This window comes from Branchiostoma belcheri, unplaced genomic scaffold, assembly GCF_001625305.1.
Source record: "Branchiostoma belcheri isolate BF01 breed outbred unplaced genomic scaffold, Haploidv18h27 scaffold9, whole genome shotgun sequence".
NCBI classification, from domain to species: Eukaryota; Metazoa; Chordata; class Leptocardii; order Amphioxiformes; family Branchiostomatidae; genus Branchiostoma; species Branchiostoma belcheri.
The window spans coordinates 1,939,134-1,953,977 of NW_017804575.1; the positions used below are offsets into that span (position 1 = coordinate 1,939,134).

The 14,844-nt window shown below is 39.9% G+C and overlaps 2 protein-coding genes across 2 annotated transcripts in view; one reads left to right on the forward strand and one right to left on the reverse strand.

Moving 5' to 3' along the window:
* LOC109487808 overlaps positions 1 to 6,001 on the forward strand; it is a 36,090-nt gene extending 30,089 nt beyond the window's left edge. Inside the window, exon 4 of the mRNA XM_019791883.1 lies at positions 5,586 to 6,001. Coding sequence (XP_019647442.1) covers positions 5,586 to 5,763 — 178 coding nt within the window. The 3' untranslated portion in view covers positions 5,764 to 6,001. The remainder of the gene's footprint in view (positions 1 to 5,585) is intronic.
* Positions 6,002 to 7,566: 1,565 nt separating this feature from the next.
* LOC109487825 (failed axon connections homolog) lies at positions 7,567 to 10,181 on the reverse strand. Its single transcript, XM_019791910.1, has 4 exons — positions 10,037 to 10,181; positions 9,417 to 9,583; positions 8,508 to 8,713; positions 7,567 to 7,936 (listed from the first exon to the last, which is right to left on the reverse strand). Exons 1-4 carry the CDS (start codon positions 10,175 to 10,177, stop codon positions 7,728 to 7,730), a joined length of 723 nt encoding a protein of 240 aa, XP_019647469.1. The 5' UTR covers positions 10,178 to 10,181; the 3' UTR covers positions 7,567 to 7,727.
* Between the last annotated feature and the right edge of the window lie 4,663 nt (positions 10,182 to 14,844).

Genomic DNA, 14,844 nt, shown 5'->3' on the forward strand with positions numbered 1-14,844 from the left:
GGCACGCACGGGAATGGAGAAAACATCACGACCGTATATTTGTATCGGCGACCAAGACCGGGAGTCATATCGGTATCTGTATTCGCGAAACTGAGCGGATTACTTCTCCAAGCCTGCGGTGGCCAAATGGACAAGAGTGCTCTTTCAAAGTAAACTCTACATTTGCCTAACGACGTTGGATTCGGAATTCTAGACTTGGATACAGCGCAGAATCTTGAAGGAACTTTGCACGGACACAGTGACTTATCGCTCGAGCTCAGCCGGCTGCATCAGCGAGAACAAAGACTATACGACTTGGTCACTAGCCTGGTTTCCAGTCTACCGGGTATGGAGCGGCTTTCTTTGGGGATCCAGGACCTCTTCGCCGCCGGAGTAAGCCAGGCTCCCTTTCGCATCGATATCGTGCCGCTAAACTCTATCCAGGGAGCCTAACTTCAACAGGACGGCAGGCCCGAAGATAGCCCACCCAAACCACGACAGGACTGGACACCAAAATGCCACAAATACCTCTGACATACGCAGAATAAACGGCAAGTAAATGCAACAGAATACGCCAACGTTACGCACACTTTATGGGTAATAAAGACGCAGTTTAAGCTGCTGAAAGTCAACTGAAAATCCAAAAAATAAGCACCATATACGCAACAAATGATTACCTTTACACACACGTATATTGGCCGTAAAAGTGCTTCAATTATAAATAAACGTGAACTTTAAATACGTTATAAGAGCATTTTAAAAAGTATTTATGACAACTTTAAGCATCTGAAAGGCTACGTGAAAACCGGAAAATACGGATCCATCCGCACCTATCCGTCATCTTTACACACACTTATATGAGCCGTAATAAATGCTTAAAGAATGAAAATACGTCAACTTTACTTACAATTTAGAAATATTTTCATCATCATTTAAGACATCTTTAAGTGCTTAAAGGCTACGTGAAAACCGGAAAATAAGGATCCATCCGCACCTTTCCGTCAACTTTACACATACGTATATTACCCTTAAAAATGCTTAAAGAATGAAAATACGTTAACTTTACTTACAATTTGAAAATATTTTAATCATCATTTAAGACATCTTTAAGTGCTTAAAGGCTACGTGAAAACCGGAAAATAAGGATCCATCCGCACCTATCCGTCATCTTTACACATACGTATATCATCCTTAAAAATGCTTAAATAATAAAAATACGTGAACTTTACATACAATTTAAGACTATCTTTATCATTATTTAAGACATCTTTAAGTGCTTAAAGGCTACGTGAAAACCGGAAAATAAGGATCCATCCGCACCTACGGAAAGACCACGTAACGTCGATCTTTACGTACTCGTATAAAACGTGTATAGATGCGTAAAGACGGAATATACGTTGACTTTAAGTATAGTTTAAGCATCCGTAAATACCGTTTTTCGTGCCGTGTTCTATCCAACGACAAATCATTGCACATTGTAGGCTATGAGGAAACCATAGCTGCAATAACATAAATATAACTGCATCTAGTACAATGTATACTCATTGCTTGCCACAAAAGTTGAAGATTTAATGGCAATGAATAGCATGAAAGCTAGAATTGGGCATGCAAAAGTGCAATGTAGTGAATGCTGAATGAACATAAGCCTGTACAATAATCCCTATCAATAGGGCTTGAAGAAATACCTTTTGGTTATTTGATTCAAACCTCACTGACCTAAATACATGTATGTGAGGCCATACTAGCTTCAAGTTGTTTCATTGACTCCGAGACATTTTAATGTAAAAATATACATGTAGCAAGCAGATATCATAAAACTGAGTTCATCAAGTTCTTCATCCTGATCCTCAGGCTTTATTTTTTACTTAGGCCACACCAATTTAATTTGTTGCTTCTCGGATCTCCCTGTCCATTTTTTTCTGATTAGCAAAAAAAAATTTTTTGTTGTTCTAAATTAACTGTAAAATGCTCAATGAAAGACATATTTTGGCCCCAACGGTTGAAGAAAGTCCTTTTCTTCCTAGTTCTTAAAGTTTTTCAATGTAACAATGCAATTTTGTTTCATTAAAAGTTAAAAATCTATTGTTTTAATTCTAAACCAGCCTGGTATGTTCACTTCATGGCTTATATTGTAACATTTCCGGCCATCATGGGGTGCCTTGGCCTGTTTTTTTCTTGTAGGCCACACCAATTTAATTTGTTGGTTCTCGGATTTTTTCAGAAAAAATATGAAGCGACAGGGCGAAAAAAATAAAAATAAAAACAGGTCTAGGCATCCTATCATAGGCTTAAATCTACAAAATGAGCCATGAAGTCAATACAAAAGGCTGGGTTAAAATCTAAACATTGAATTGTGAACTTTTAATCAAACCACTGCAATGATAGATGGGAAAACTATAACAACTAGGAAGAAAAGGACTTTCCTCAACTGTTGGGGGGCAACACATGAGCATTTTTCAGTTGATTCAGGACCAGAATCAAATTTTTTTTTTGCAAATCAGAAAAAAACGAAGAGGCGAATCCGAGAACCAACAAATTAAATTGGTGTGGCCTTATTTTGCCCTGTCGCTTCATATTTTTTTGGAAAAAAATCCGAGAAACAACAAATTAGATTGGTGTGGCCTTAGTATCCTCTTATTCCAGTTAAAGCATATCAGTATCTTTCATAAGTCCAAGAAACTAAATTGATGTGGCCTAAATGTCTGATGAGCTGTGACTATGTGTGGGCAGTGTCCTGTCACCTAAGGTGCCACCCTGCAATGTTTATTGGTGCAGCCTAAGTAATATTTATGTTTGTAATATCCCGGGCCAAACAAGGGGTCCATCAGAAGCAGGTGTGTTGGGAAATTTAATGGGTGTTTCCAATCATGGTACCTCACAGCCTGGCCCTTGTAACACCCATAAATCTACAGGGCTCTAAGTTTTGACAACAGCACCTTGAATTGGGTCCGAGAATCCAGGACTGATCGTATGTCATGTATTACTGGGTGTAAGCTGTCTACGGGAATTTGGAGGAGTAATTATGGCCCGCAATGAAAGCATTCATCTCACTGACTCGTGTTACAGGACTGAGTGACACTGTATGTTTTATTTCACGTGCTGGTGAAAAGGGATAGAATTGCAACAGTAAACTAAAGAGATGATTCTATAGAGGGTGGTGCGGGTTGTAACATTTCACTGTCATTTTGGCTATTGCTAGCGACTGCCAGTTAGCAGCACATGTACAGTACATTTTGGGCAAAATACACACTGTTCACCTCTGTTAAAGTAAAAAAAAAAAGTTTGACATGCCTGAACACACATTTAACTTAAAAGCTAGAAAATTAAATTTTTGTAAGATTTTACATTAACAACTTTGTCCTTGGTGCTGAACACTATCCACACACAGATTGACATGCCTGTCCTTGGTGCTGAACACTATCCACACACAGATTTTCATGCCTGTCCTTGGTGCTGAACACTATCCACACAGATTTTCATGCCTGTCCTTGGTGCTGAACACTATCCACACAGATACACATGCCTGTCCTTGGTGCTGAACACTATCCACACACAGATATACATGCCTGTCCTTGGTGCTGAACACTATCCACACACAGATATACATGCCTGTCCTTGGTGCTGAACACTATCCACACACAGATATACATGTCTGTCCTTGGTGCTGAACACTATCCACACACAGATATACATGTCTGTCCTTGGTGCTGAACACTATCCACATACAGATATACATGTCTGTCCTTGGTGCTGAACACTATCCACACACAGATATACATGTCTGTCCTTGGTGCTGAACACTATCCACACACAGATATACATGTCTGTCCTTGGTGCTTAGTAATAGATGTACTTGTATCAAAATTTGAAATGACTGGTAATATCAACAGGCCATGCACATGACTGAAGTTGACCATAGTCAGTTAACTGTTTCAAAACTTGGACTAACTTCATCTAGAATTTGTATTCTCCTTCTCTTCAGTGGCTAGAGTTTAATACACTGTGGTTGGACTTAAATCTATCTTTCAATGTTTCTAATACCACACAATAACCTCACTGAGCTCGAGGGCAAAGGTGCTGTCTAAAGTCAACCTTACCAGGATCAAGGTGCAAATTCTGTACGAATTATTCTGACCTCCAATTTAACCCGTCAGGGATTAAACGTAACACCTATGGTGGGAATCTAGACCCTAACTTGAACTCTCGACCTGTAGATTGCTTTTGGCAATGGGGTTTCAAATCAATGTAATGACTTTTACACAATATATGAGTCTAAAGCAGGGGTTGGAATATTGCCAGTTGTCTTTGTTTTTACTATCATGGCCATCCTTCATCAATATCACCCAACTGCCTTATTCTCTTCTTCGAGTGAGAAAACAATTTCAATTTCAACAACTGCAGATTCTGAAATATCTTTTTAATATTATCTTATAGCTGCTGAAACAGTAGTGGGATCTGAAAGGCATCTAAAAAAAGTGGCTTTCTTTTGATGATAAGGCCACACCAATTTAATGTCTTGGTTAACGGATTCGCCGCTTCATTTTTTTCTGATTTGCAAATAAAAATAAAAATCCAGAATCAACTGCAAAATGCTCATATTTTGCCCTGAACAGTTGAAAACAGACCTTTTCATCCTAGTTGCCACAGTTATTCCATCTTTCAATGCAGTGGTTTCATTGAAAGTTCAAAGTTCATTGTTTAAATTTTGAACCAGCCTGGTGTGTTGACTTCATGGCTCCTATCGTACCATTTTGGGCCATAATAGGATGCCTAGGCCTGTTTTTATTTTTATTTTTTTTTCGCCCGCCCGCCCAATATTTTTCTAGAAAAATCCGTTAACCAAGAAATTAAATTGGTGAGGCCTAAGCTCTAACTTTAACATACATGTACTGTACACATCAACACTTTTTGGCAACTCTGTTAGTGATTTTTGGCGACTGCTGTTGGGTCATAGTCATACAATCCCCTTTACAGCTCCAATACAATCACAAAAACCTAAAACGCATCCTGGAGGTCAGTGAACATTCCCAGAACACAATTTCTGCTGTGTTTGTGCTGTATTGCACTTTACTTGTTATGTGAAAAGTCAGGAAACTGAGTTTACTGCCCTATCATGAAATGAGTTAAACTTACTTATTAATCTGCCTTTTTGGGAACAATTTGTTTATGGAATAGTTTGAAACATTGCATCTGGCTTATGATACATGTTTGTAGATCTTAGTTGAGACATAAGCCCTCAAGCTCCATTTAACTTAATCTACATTGGAAATAAGCTGGTGCAACGGCCAAGTGGGTAGAGTGCTCGCATTGAATTTGGTAGGTCGTGAGTTCGATCCCCGGCTGAGTCATACCAAAAACTTAAAAACTGGTACATATTGCTTTCTTTGCTTAGTACTCAGTATTTTGAGAAAGAGTATTGGCAGGAGTTAAACACACACCACTACCAACGGACTAGCCTCCTGTTGTAGTGATTGCACAGTTGTGTGGCCCAAGGGCTATGAAACGGAGATGGGGGCCGCCATATGCGACCATGCTAATGGTAATGCGGGAGGGCTTTGACACCGGAAATATTGACTTTCAACTGTCACTGTTTTTCGCACATACAGGTATGGCCACGAGATTTACAAACATGCACAGCACTGGATGACGCTAGGTTACGAGAGCGGTTGGGCCAAGTACGACACGAGCGGATTCTCGCCCTGCCCGCAACCCGGACACCACGGCTGCCTGGACCAGTACGCAACCGACGGGAACCTACAGTTCGAAGGGCGGGAGCTCCTCTAGAAATGTTCAAAAGAATTCTTATTCCGTTTCAGAATCTGCAGTTGATGTTGGTACCTTCTTTCAATCAAGTCATTCCATCCTAATGTTTAAATTTTGTAATTGTAAGTAGCATTATGAGAAAGAATTTTCCGCACACAAAATATTGTATATTTGTAAAGGTTCACTATTCATTGTCATAGACTCATCAAAGTTGTGCAATTGATAATAATTCCACACCAATTTAATTTGTTGGTTCTCAGATTTGCCTCTTCATTTCTTTTAGATTTGTAAAAAAAAAAAGATTCTGATTCTGAATCAACTCAAATATGCTCATACCGGTATTTTGTCCCCAACAGTTGAGGAAAGTCCTTTTCTTCCTACTTGTTACAGTTTTTCCATCAATGCAGTGGTTTGATTAAAAGTTCAAAATTCATAGTTCAAATACTAACCCAGCCTTTTCTGCTGACTTCATGGCTCCTATCATTGCATTTGGGGCTATGATAGGATGCCTAGACCTGTTTTTATTTTTGCCCTGTCGCTTCATATTTTTTCTGAAGAAATCTGAGAACCAACAAATGAAATTGGTGTAGCCTAAAGTTGTTGTTGTTTATTGGGCTAGACAGACTGTTGCTAAGTAGAGGAGCATTGTGATGTACAATGTTTGGATGATATACAATTAGGTGGTTGAATGTGTTCAGCTACATTGAAAGGCAAACAAGCAGCATGCGTTCAGAGACATTCTTAGTTTCTAAACAGTTTGCCTGTGTTCTGCTTCAACCAGACTTGTTAGAATTTGTTCATGGTAATTGCAGAAGACACCTTAAGCTCCAAATTGACACTGTGTGCACAAGACAACTTCTGCACTATCACTGCAGAGGGCCATGTGGAACATCACTATGCAAATGTCGCTCCATTCGGAAAGGATTAAGCATTTCTGGCATCTGTTGTTACGGCTTCACCACTATGTGGTGAAGTCATATTGTTTTTCCTCATGTTTCTTCTCCTTCTCCTGCCATTTCTTTAAATGGATTCAATTTCTTCATTTGGGGGCTAAATGACCTGAAATTTCTGGAAATTTGGTATGGCATGTCGTAAAATGTGGTGAAGCCATGCAGTATTTGCTCCAAAGCAAATGTCGGCCTTTCTAGTTATACAGTGTTTTTGCACACACACACAAAACCATACTACATCCATCCATGACCTTTTGACTAAGTACTTCTCCAGCTATTCTGTGGCGTTTCCCAAATCACAGTTCCTGCAATTTCTCTGGTGACTCTGACTTAAGTTCAACCTTTGTTCAAGCTGCACATGTACTTTAGATACAAGCTTTAGATAAAATTGTTTAGAAAATTATAATCCAGCTGAATGAATTCTTGTACATATTTGAATGATAATATTTTTCACAATTTTTCTAGATATTGTTTATGTCACTGATGTCTTATTGTTAGCAGTCAATGTTACAGAAAGGATGGAACAATAGAGATGTTGTTAATACATACCAATGTATATGTTGTTGATTGTCAGCTACAGATACAACTCAGAACACAGTTCATACTTTGTGTTAACCACAGGTTACCAAACTATGTTGTCTGGGGATCACATGTTGGAAAAATAAATGATGAAGACTTCAATCAACGCTTTCATGTCCTATTTTAGAAATAAAAACATTGGCACAAGATTTCACTCTTTACAAGATGCAAGTGTTGAATGATAATTGTACGTTAAATTTTGTATGAATGACAGTTGCAATAAAGGCATGAATGCTCAATGAATTACAATCTAAGTATACTATACTGTTCTATACATTTAATAACCTACGCCAGTGAAAGACTGGACAAAATGTCATATCTTGGTCTTGCATAGAGTAACTCAATTGAAATCAATGATGTAATACACTAGTCTTTCAAATAGCAACATTCTGCTAAGTTTAAACACTCAACACTGATTCCAAGCAAAGGCAATTTCGTAAAACTATATGCATCACGTCATCTTTTTGTACCAACAATTTCGTCCCAGTCTGGCCAATACTGTTCCTTCATACGGAAACAGTAGTCCTTGATGTTAGGATATTGTTCATTGGTTAGCTTGTAGAGGTGGGAGTGTTTGGGTGTGGTCCAAAGGAATTCTGCAAACAGTCCAAAAACAGTTGGGTCTGCAGCAGTTGGCTCCTCTCCCATGAAATATCGCTTGGTACCTGACAAACAAGAAATGCAAGGAATAAAACACTACTGGTCACATACACATTATACATTCATCATGGCAAATATGTTGAACAACAGGTGCATGTGCCAAAAAACAGTTACTCAAGCAACTGGATATGATTTTGGAAAGGTCACTGACAGACATTTCAGGTAGCATCCTGTCTGACACTACGTTTTGTCAGTGACACAGACTGCAGGAGAAATGCAGGTTTATAAGCACAAACTATTATTGATATGCAAATAAGACAATTTTTTGGGACGTCCAAAAGTTAGACAAGTCAAGACAAGGATGATGCAAATTAGTCAAGAGCATCCTGTTGTTTTAGAACAGGAGCTTAAGTGTTGTCTGTCCTTGGGACTGGGAGCGCCAAATTTCAAGTGCCTGAGAGTTCTACCCATAGCGGTTCAGTGTAATGTAGCTAGCTGCCACTGCACCGCATGCCTGCAAAGCTGGTAAGCCAAAGGGCCGTTATACCAAATAAAAATTATCTTCCAAAAGATTAAGCCTGTTATGGGGCCATCTCAGAAGAATTTTAGGAAGTATCTGGCAAGTTTTGTCCCTACCTAAAAACTCAGAAGCAGCCCAGACGTCTTTCTGAATGATGTCGTGGATCTCCTGAGTGGAGTGCCTGCCCAGACCCTGAGCATGCAGCATCTGTCGGACCTTCCGCGAAGCTGTGGGGAAAATAAACAGCTGGACAGCCGAGGGAACGTCAAACAGCTGCCCCAGGTGGAAGTAGTTTTCCAGCCAGCGGTCATAGCCAATACCCCTGGAGAACAGATGATGAAGAAAGTTTATTGCAAATACACATGCCAGGGGGCTAATTGCAGGTACAAACAACATGCATGAAAAAAGAAAATACAATGGTATGAGAGACTATATGTACGTCTAACATTATACTACATACTACAACATACATGGTGCTAGGTTTGCTGGGTTTGACTTCTTCTATTGAGGCAATGGAATCATGGAATCACTATCGCAGAGTGGAACTCGCTGTCACCGCGTGCCTGCAAAGCTGGTGTGTTACGCTGAAAGGCGCTTATACCGGCTATACCAATACAGATACAGATGGGTTGTTTGATTTTAGTAGTAATTGTTTTCTTGTGGTAGGGGATATAGTGGGAAAGTAAGGGAGCATTTTGACAGTGGTAAATAATTGTTTTCTGATATCGTCATAAGATTAACAATTAGAGATGAAATAATTTTTGTCTTCCACTGCATTGCACTTTATTCCAGCACTGTGCTTTTAGCGCCAAGAATTAAAGCAGAACTCCAGTCAGAAGCTCTGAGGAAGGTGTGACTGATAGACACTGAAACATAAGCAAGGTAAGAGACAGTACTGGTTGTGTATTTTTAAGAAAATCCCTATATCCAAAACTTGGTACAGTTTTTAAAAGATTACTCAATAAATTTTGTTTCTCACGGTGAATAGAAACAAGTCTAGAAAACTAGATGAAAAGTTTCCATACCAGTAAGTGTTTTCCTCTAGCATTTTAACGAATGCTCGGCTGATGGCACGTTCCTTTTCTGATAGGGATGCATCCAGGTCAACTCCAAATTCTTCATTTAGGAACTCCATGATAAGGCTTGAGTCCCCCATGGCTTGTCCCTTATAGGTGATCCAGGGTATCTTCCCCTGAAAAACAATGTTGGCAAACTGGAGATGGCAAACCAGCAAAAATAGAAACTTTTCTTGAATTCTTCACTCCTCATTCTACTAGTCACGACAAGAACTAAAATTCACTTACTGAAAAGATACTACTGACAATGAAACAACTTAAACTGGTACGTAGCAACAAGAACAAAAATCCCATGATTTTGAGTCTACTATAACGTTACGTCGGTGAAGGTTAGACATCCAGGGAATAAGATACACCAACAAACAGTTACTCAAGCAACTGGATATTTCGGAAATGGTCAGACGTTTCAGGTAGCATCCACAGTGACTACTAGTACCTAAATCGTCAGTGACAATGGAGAGTTGTCATGAATTAACACTGGTATAAGTACGAACTATTGATAGATATGCAAATAAGCGAAGACAATTTTCTGGAAAGTCTAAAAGGAGACAAAAGTTAGACAGCGTTACCTTTGGCCCAAGTTTGAGGGTTTCGCTGTACTGATAGGGGATGTTGACCATGCGCAGGTAGGTCATGAGCTTTATACCAAATGGAGTCAGACTGGGCACCAGTCCAGGCTTGCTGTATCCGGTCTGGTGCACATACACCATCGGCTTGCCTGAAAGGACAAGAAAGATCTGAGTGAGTTTGGCTACAAATTAATACAAGCAAGGAAATAACCTCCTTGATACAAGGATAACACATATCTTGTCTAATTCAAAGCCTGTTCCCACTTCAATCTGGGTGGGGTTATTAGAGACCAAACCCCCATGCACACCCTTTGGGACACAGAAAGGATAGCCTGCAAAGTATCCCTAGCCCTGCCCACCTTTTCTGTAAACCCAAAAGCCTGCCAGGCTAGCCTGCAGGCTACCTAGCCTTTTCCGCAAACCCATCTGGGTGAGGGTCAACAGGGCTGGAAATACTTTTTGTCTGTAAATTGCAATGTGTTATTTAACGTTATAACAAAGAGTATGTGCAATGTACTATCTTGCAAAAGTGATACATTTAATTGTTTACTGTAAACCTTTAATTTTTACTGTAAATCTATTTTTGAATTAAGTAAGTAAATCTATTTCCTATTTTGGCAATGACTTGATTTTGCGGTAGGAGGAAAAAGCAGTTTTCACAGTGTTCCAAATAGTTTTCACGTACAGTTGAAAGTTTTCGCTAAAGTTTGAAGATTGACACTGTACCTTGCACCGTTGCATGACCTATGCAGCACGTTCTGTTGGGAAGGGCAGCTCGCAAAAGTGTGGTGTGGTGGACTCGAGAGCTAACTCTCTGTACTGAACAAAGATGTCTTCTTAAGGCGTTCATGAATGCAACTTAAGACTAACGACACAGCTACAACGTCTTCGCTATATAATCGTTACAGAACGGCTAAGGCTGAAGAGGCTCTACATTTGTACATACCATGGTAACACTTTCCTTTACTTCCGGGTTTAGTAGGGTCAAAGGTTACTCTGTTGTTCTTTAGACATTTTTCCGACATTCTGTCGGATTTCTATCACTTGTCATTTACGTATCATAATCAAAATATGAGGCAGACTTTCTGGAGACTGGATATCTTTTGCAATACACCATTTTAGAACGAACGATCGTCTAATATACTCATTTTACTAGTAACTCAAGTGCGCTTCTAGCGATCTTGATGAAAAGTGCAAGCCAAGATGCACACAACTCCAAGCAGATGTAATGGTCTCTCTTACCAGTACCTACGTACATGTAACTACGTAACAAAAAACAATGTAAGAATATATTACTGTGATATTGACGAAAAAATGCTTCTGGTGGTCTAAACTAGATGAAATCAATAAATGATTTGAAAGAACACAACTTTTCTTGCTTTTCGATACTAATACAATACATTCTGTGACTGAGGCTTGTTATCTTACTGTTTCTTTTTTTGTTCAAGAAAAATTGTATACATGTAATAGTGATACTTAGAAATGAAATGGGGCCATTTAAAAATAATGAGTTATAAAGCCATTAACCTCAATACTCAGAACATACGCCCCCATGAACCTTGGTAACGTAACTGTTTACCTTAGTACTGCCAAGAGTCAATGGACTTCGCATTTTGTTCTAACCTTTGATACCTCTACGTGATAAATCAAGGTTTTAGCGCAGATGCTATTCTTTTATAAGTTTGGGTGGTTGTTAGACATACATTTGTAGCTAAGAACGATTCAGAGCACCTTGAGAATCGATATCTGATGACAAATAGTGCATTTGGTAAAAATAAGGAAGTCCTCCCCCAACTTTAAATGGATTGACCCTCACGTTGGCCTTGTACTATCTATTAAAACATTGATAGCACTGTTTTATTACATTGCATGCAGAAATCTCCATTCCGAATTCCTGATGCTTTTGAATTATATAACAGTTACACTTTATGTGCACCACTCCTCATTATTACCAAACACCCCCACCCCATCCCCCTCGGGCTTACACTGACGTGTTCTTTCCTATAGACATGTTTGCATTATTACCAAACACCCCCACCCCATCCCCCTCGGGCTTACACTGACGTATGCCTTCCTATAGAGAGACGTGTTTGCTTTGTGGGCAAGGCTATTTAGTTCTGTATTTTCCTGTTATTGCCACTCGACGTAGATCGTACCTGGTACCCGAGTGCAACACAACAACTCAACTCACTGTCCAATGATAAAAGAAGCAAGCCATTCTAAGGTCAGTAATGTTGATGTGTTGTTATTTTGAGAGCACGCCGAAATATTTGGGGCCAGCATTCCTTGGCCCCTTCGAGGAAGTACTCTTTTGAAATTCTCCAAAGCGTTGTTGGTAGACATAACAAGAAACTGGTTTGAGTAACAGCGGTTTCTTCAAACACGTACAGTCAAAATGTCGTAATAACTGTGACGTGAGTAGCAGCCACTTTAATATTATTAAAATCACGGTAAAATCTGATAGTGGCATGTGCATGTACATGCGGGTCTATATTTGCGTACCCCAAAACATTGATTAATAGTATACATGTATAGGACAGCGGCTACTGGGAAAGCGACATTGCGACACTTTTCGAAGACAATTTAGTAGCGATCAAACAATGAAAGAAATTGAGACTGATTGTGCCCTTGGCACAAGATATAAGGAGGTCATTGCCCCCACCATATGTTTTATTTCTGTGGAGTGTAGCCGATGAACTTTGAAGTTGGAACCCTGCCCACATAGAGCTACAAACATGCATGCTGTTTTGCCTAAAGCACTTAGTAGGCTAGCATTATTGTGGAGTGCGTGCATTTTCCCACGTAGCCTGTATATCCTTCAATGTAGAGAAGTGTCTAATTGCTAACTTGAGCCACGCGAAGTTGGCAATGGACTTCACCGCTCACCGACCCAGCCAAGTTCTAAAGTTCCTTGTCCGCCTATCTTCTGAGAAGGGCTAAGTAGTATTATTAAGGTGTTTTGGGATGAATCACGTCGACTGTGATAGGGAGGGAAAACCTATGCAAATATTACTTATTCTACTTATTCTATGTGATTTATATGTAAGTATATATTGTACATTTGAGGGTGAATGAATAGCTGCACTGTTCCAAATAGCCGGTGAACCCATGCCGCTCCTACGCAACTTAGAGATGGTGGCATGTTGTATTTATCTTAGCAAGTACGCCCCCTTCACGCCCACCGCCATGTTTGGTGACCATGTGTACAAGGCTTTATTTTGTGACGACACAGATCCTACTACTTAGGCCACAGCAAGTAAATTTTATGGATGGCATCCTCCACAGACTCCAAATCTAATGTGATAGGGCGAAAACAACAAGGCAGTCCAAAAGAAAAACAAGATTCCTACATGTTGACCACTGTCAGAGGGCAACAAATTTTTTTCCCGAAATCAGACGAAAATCAATGCGCGTGCTGATGTCATGCATAAAAATTACTTGCTGTGGCCTCATAGCAAAGAGAGAGAGAGAGAGAGAGAGAGAGAGAGAGAGAGAGAGAGAGAGAGAGAGAGAGATGTGACGATACTTTGCTACCCTATCATGTACACAGAATAATATTTTCCGTGCACTGCTACCATGCGCAAGTCCTATGTGCTTACACAGGACAATTTCTTCGTAATTCGTTCCAAAAGCGACTCCAGATCACCCATGCATCATAATGATTTGTTCATAAATTGTCATCGATAATATATCATAGTTCTAAATAAAGGATAGACAGTTACCATATAGTATTTGTGTTTACAGTTGTTGCCATACATTGTTCTTTATACTTGTTGAGAAATAAATTGCATTCCTTCACGTGTATGTCTCAAGTGGATTAGTGACATTGAGTCTCGGCTATCAGCAGGTTCATTCAACTATGTTTCATCAGTTTTGGGATAGGAGGATTGTCTTCTTGTGGCAATGCTGAGTTCCAGTGGCCATTATGGGAATCGAACCCTGACTCTTAGGTCGGGGTCAATCGCAGGTCGTGTGGACAATGTCAGCTGGATAAATAAACACTCACATAAGCTGGTACGGTGACAGGGCTGTAACTCACCCTGCTGCCGCCCTTTTGTACACGGCTGGCTGCAGAGTTACACACTGGGTGATAAACGGCGAGCTGCTAGGGGTAAATTGCTTTTAGAAAACACGAGAGACCGAGTCAGAAAGTTTTCGTGGGATGGCACATTTTGTACTATACTGATTCTATACTCACTCACTGCGGCGAGGTCACTTGGAGTCTTCTGTGTAACGGGTATGAATATTGTAATTAGGGTAATATGTAAATGACCATGTGGAAAGACTTGTTATAGAGAGTTATGCATATATTTGCGCGTTTAGGTAGGCGCTGATTGGTTGGTGAGAGCAAACAATCAGATGAAGGACTATTGTTAGCATAACTGAGCTTGGAAGAGACAGTCGCTGTGTTAGTGTGTCGTGTTAACATATGGATCAATAAACCCGGCTCGGCGGAAGTAATCGAACTGTTTGCATCTCTCTCTATAGTAAGATATATATAGACGCTAAGATACCAAACTACCACTAGACTAGAAACATTACAACTGTCTGCTTCCATTTCTCTCTATCCTCCATCGCAGCAGGCAGTTGACTTAGAGTCATTCCACTGTCAGCTTCTAGGTGATTAATGTCAGTCAAGTGTGGTCTTCCGCGACTTCTGTTTCCATGACTCGGTTTCCACAGTAAGAGTTTGTGTACTACCTTATCCTTTTTCCTCCAACAGTGGCCTGCAAAACGCAGTCTCCTTTGCCGTATTGTTTCAGCAATCGGTGGTATATTTTTGTATACTAGTAACTCACGGTTTGAAA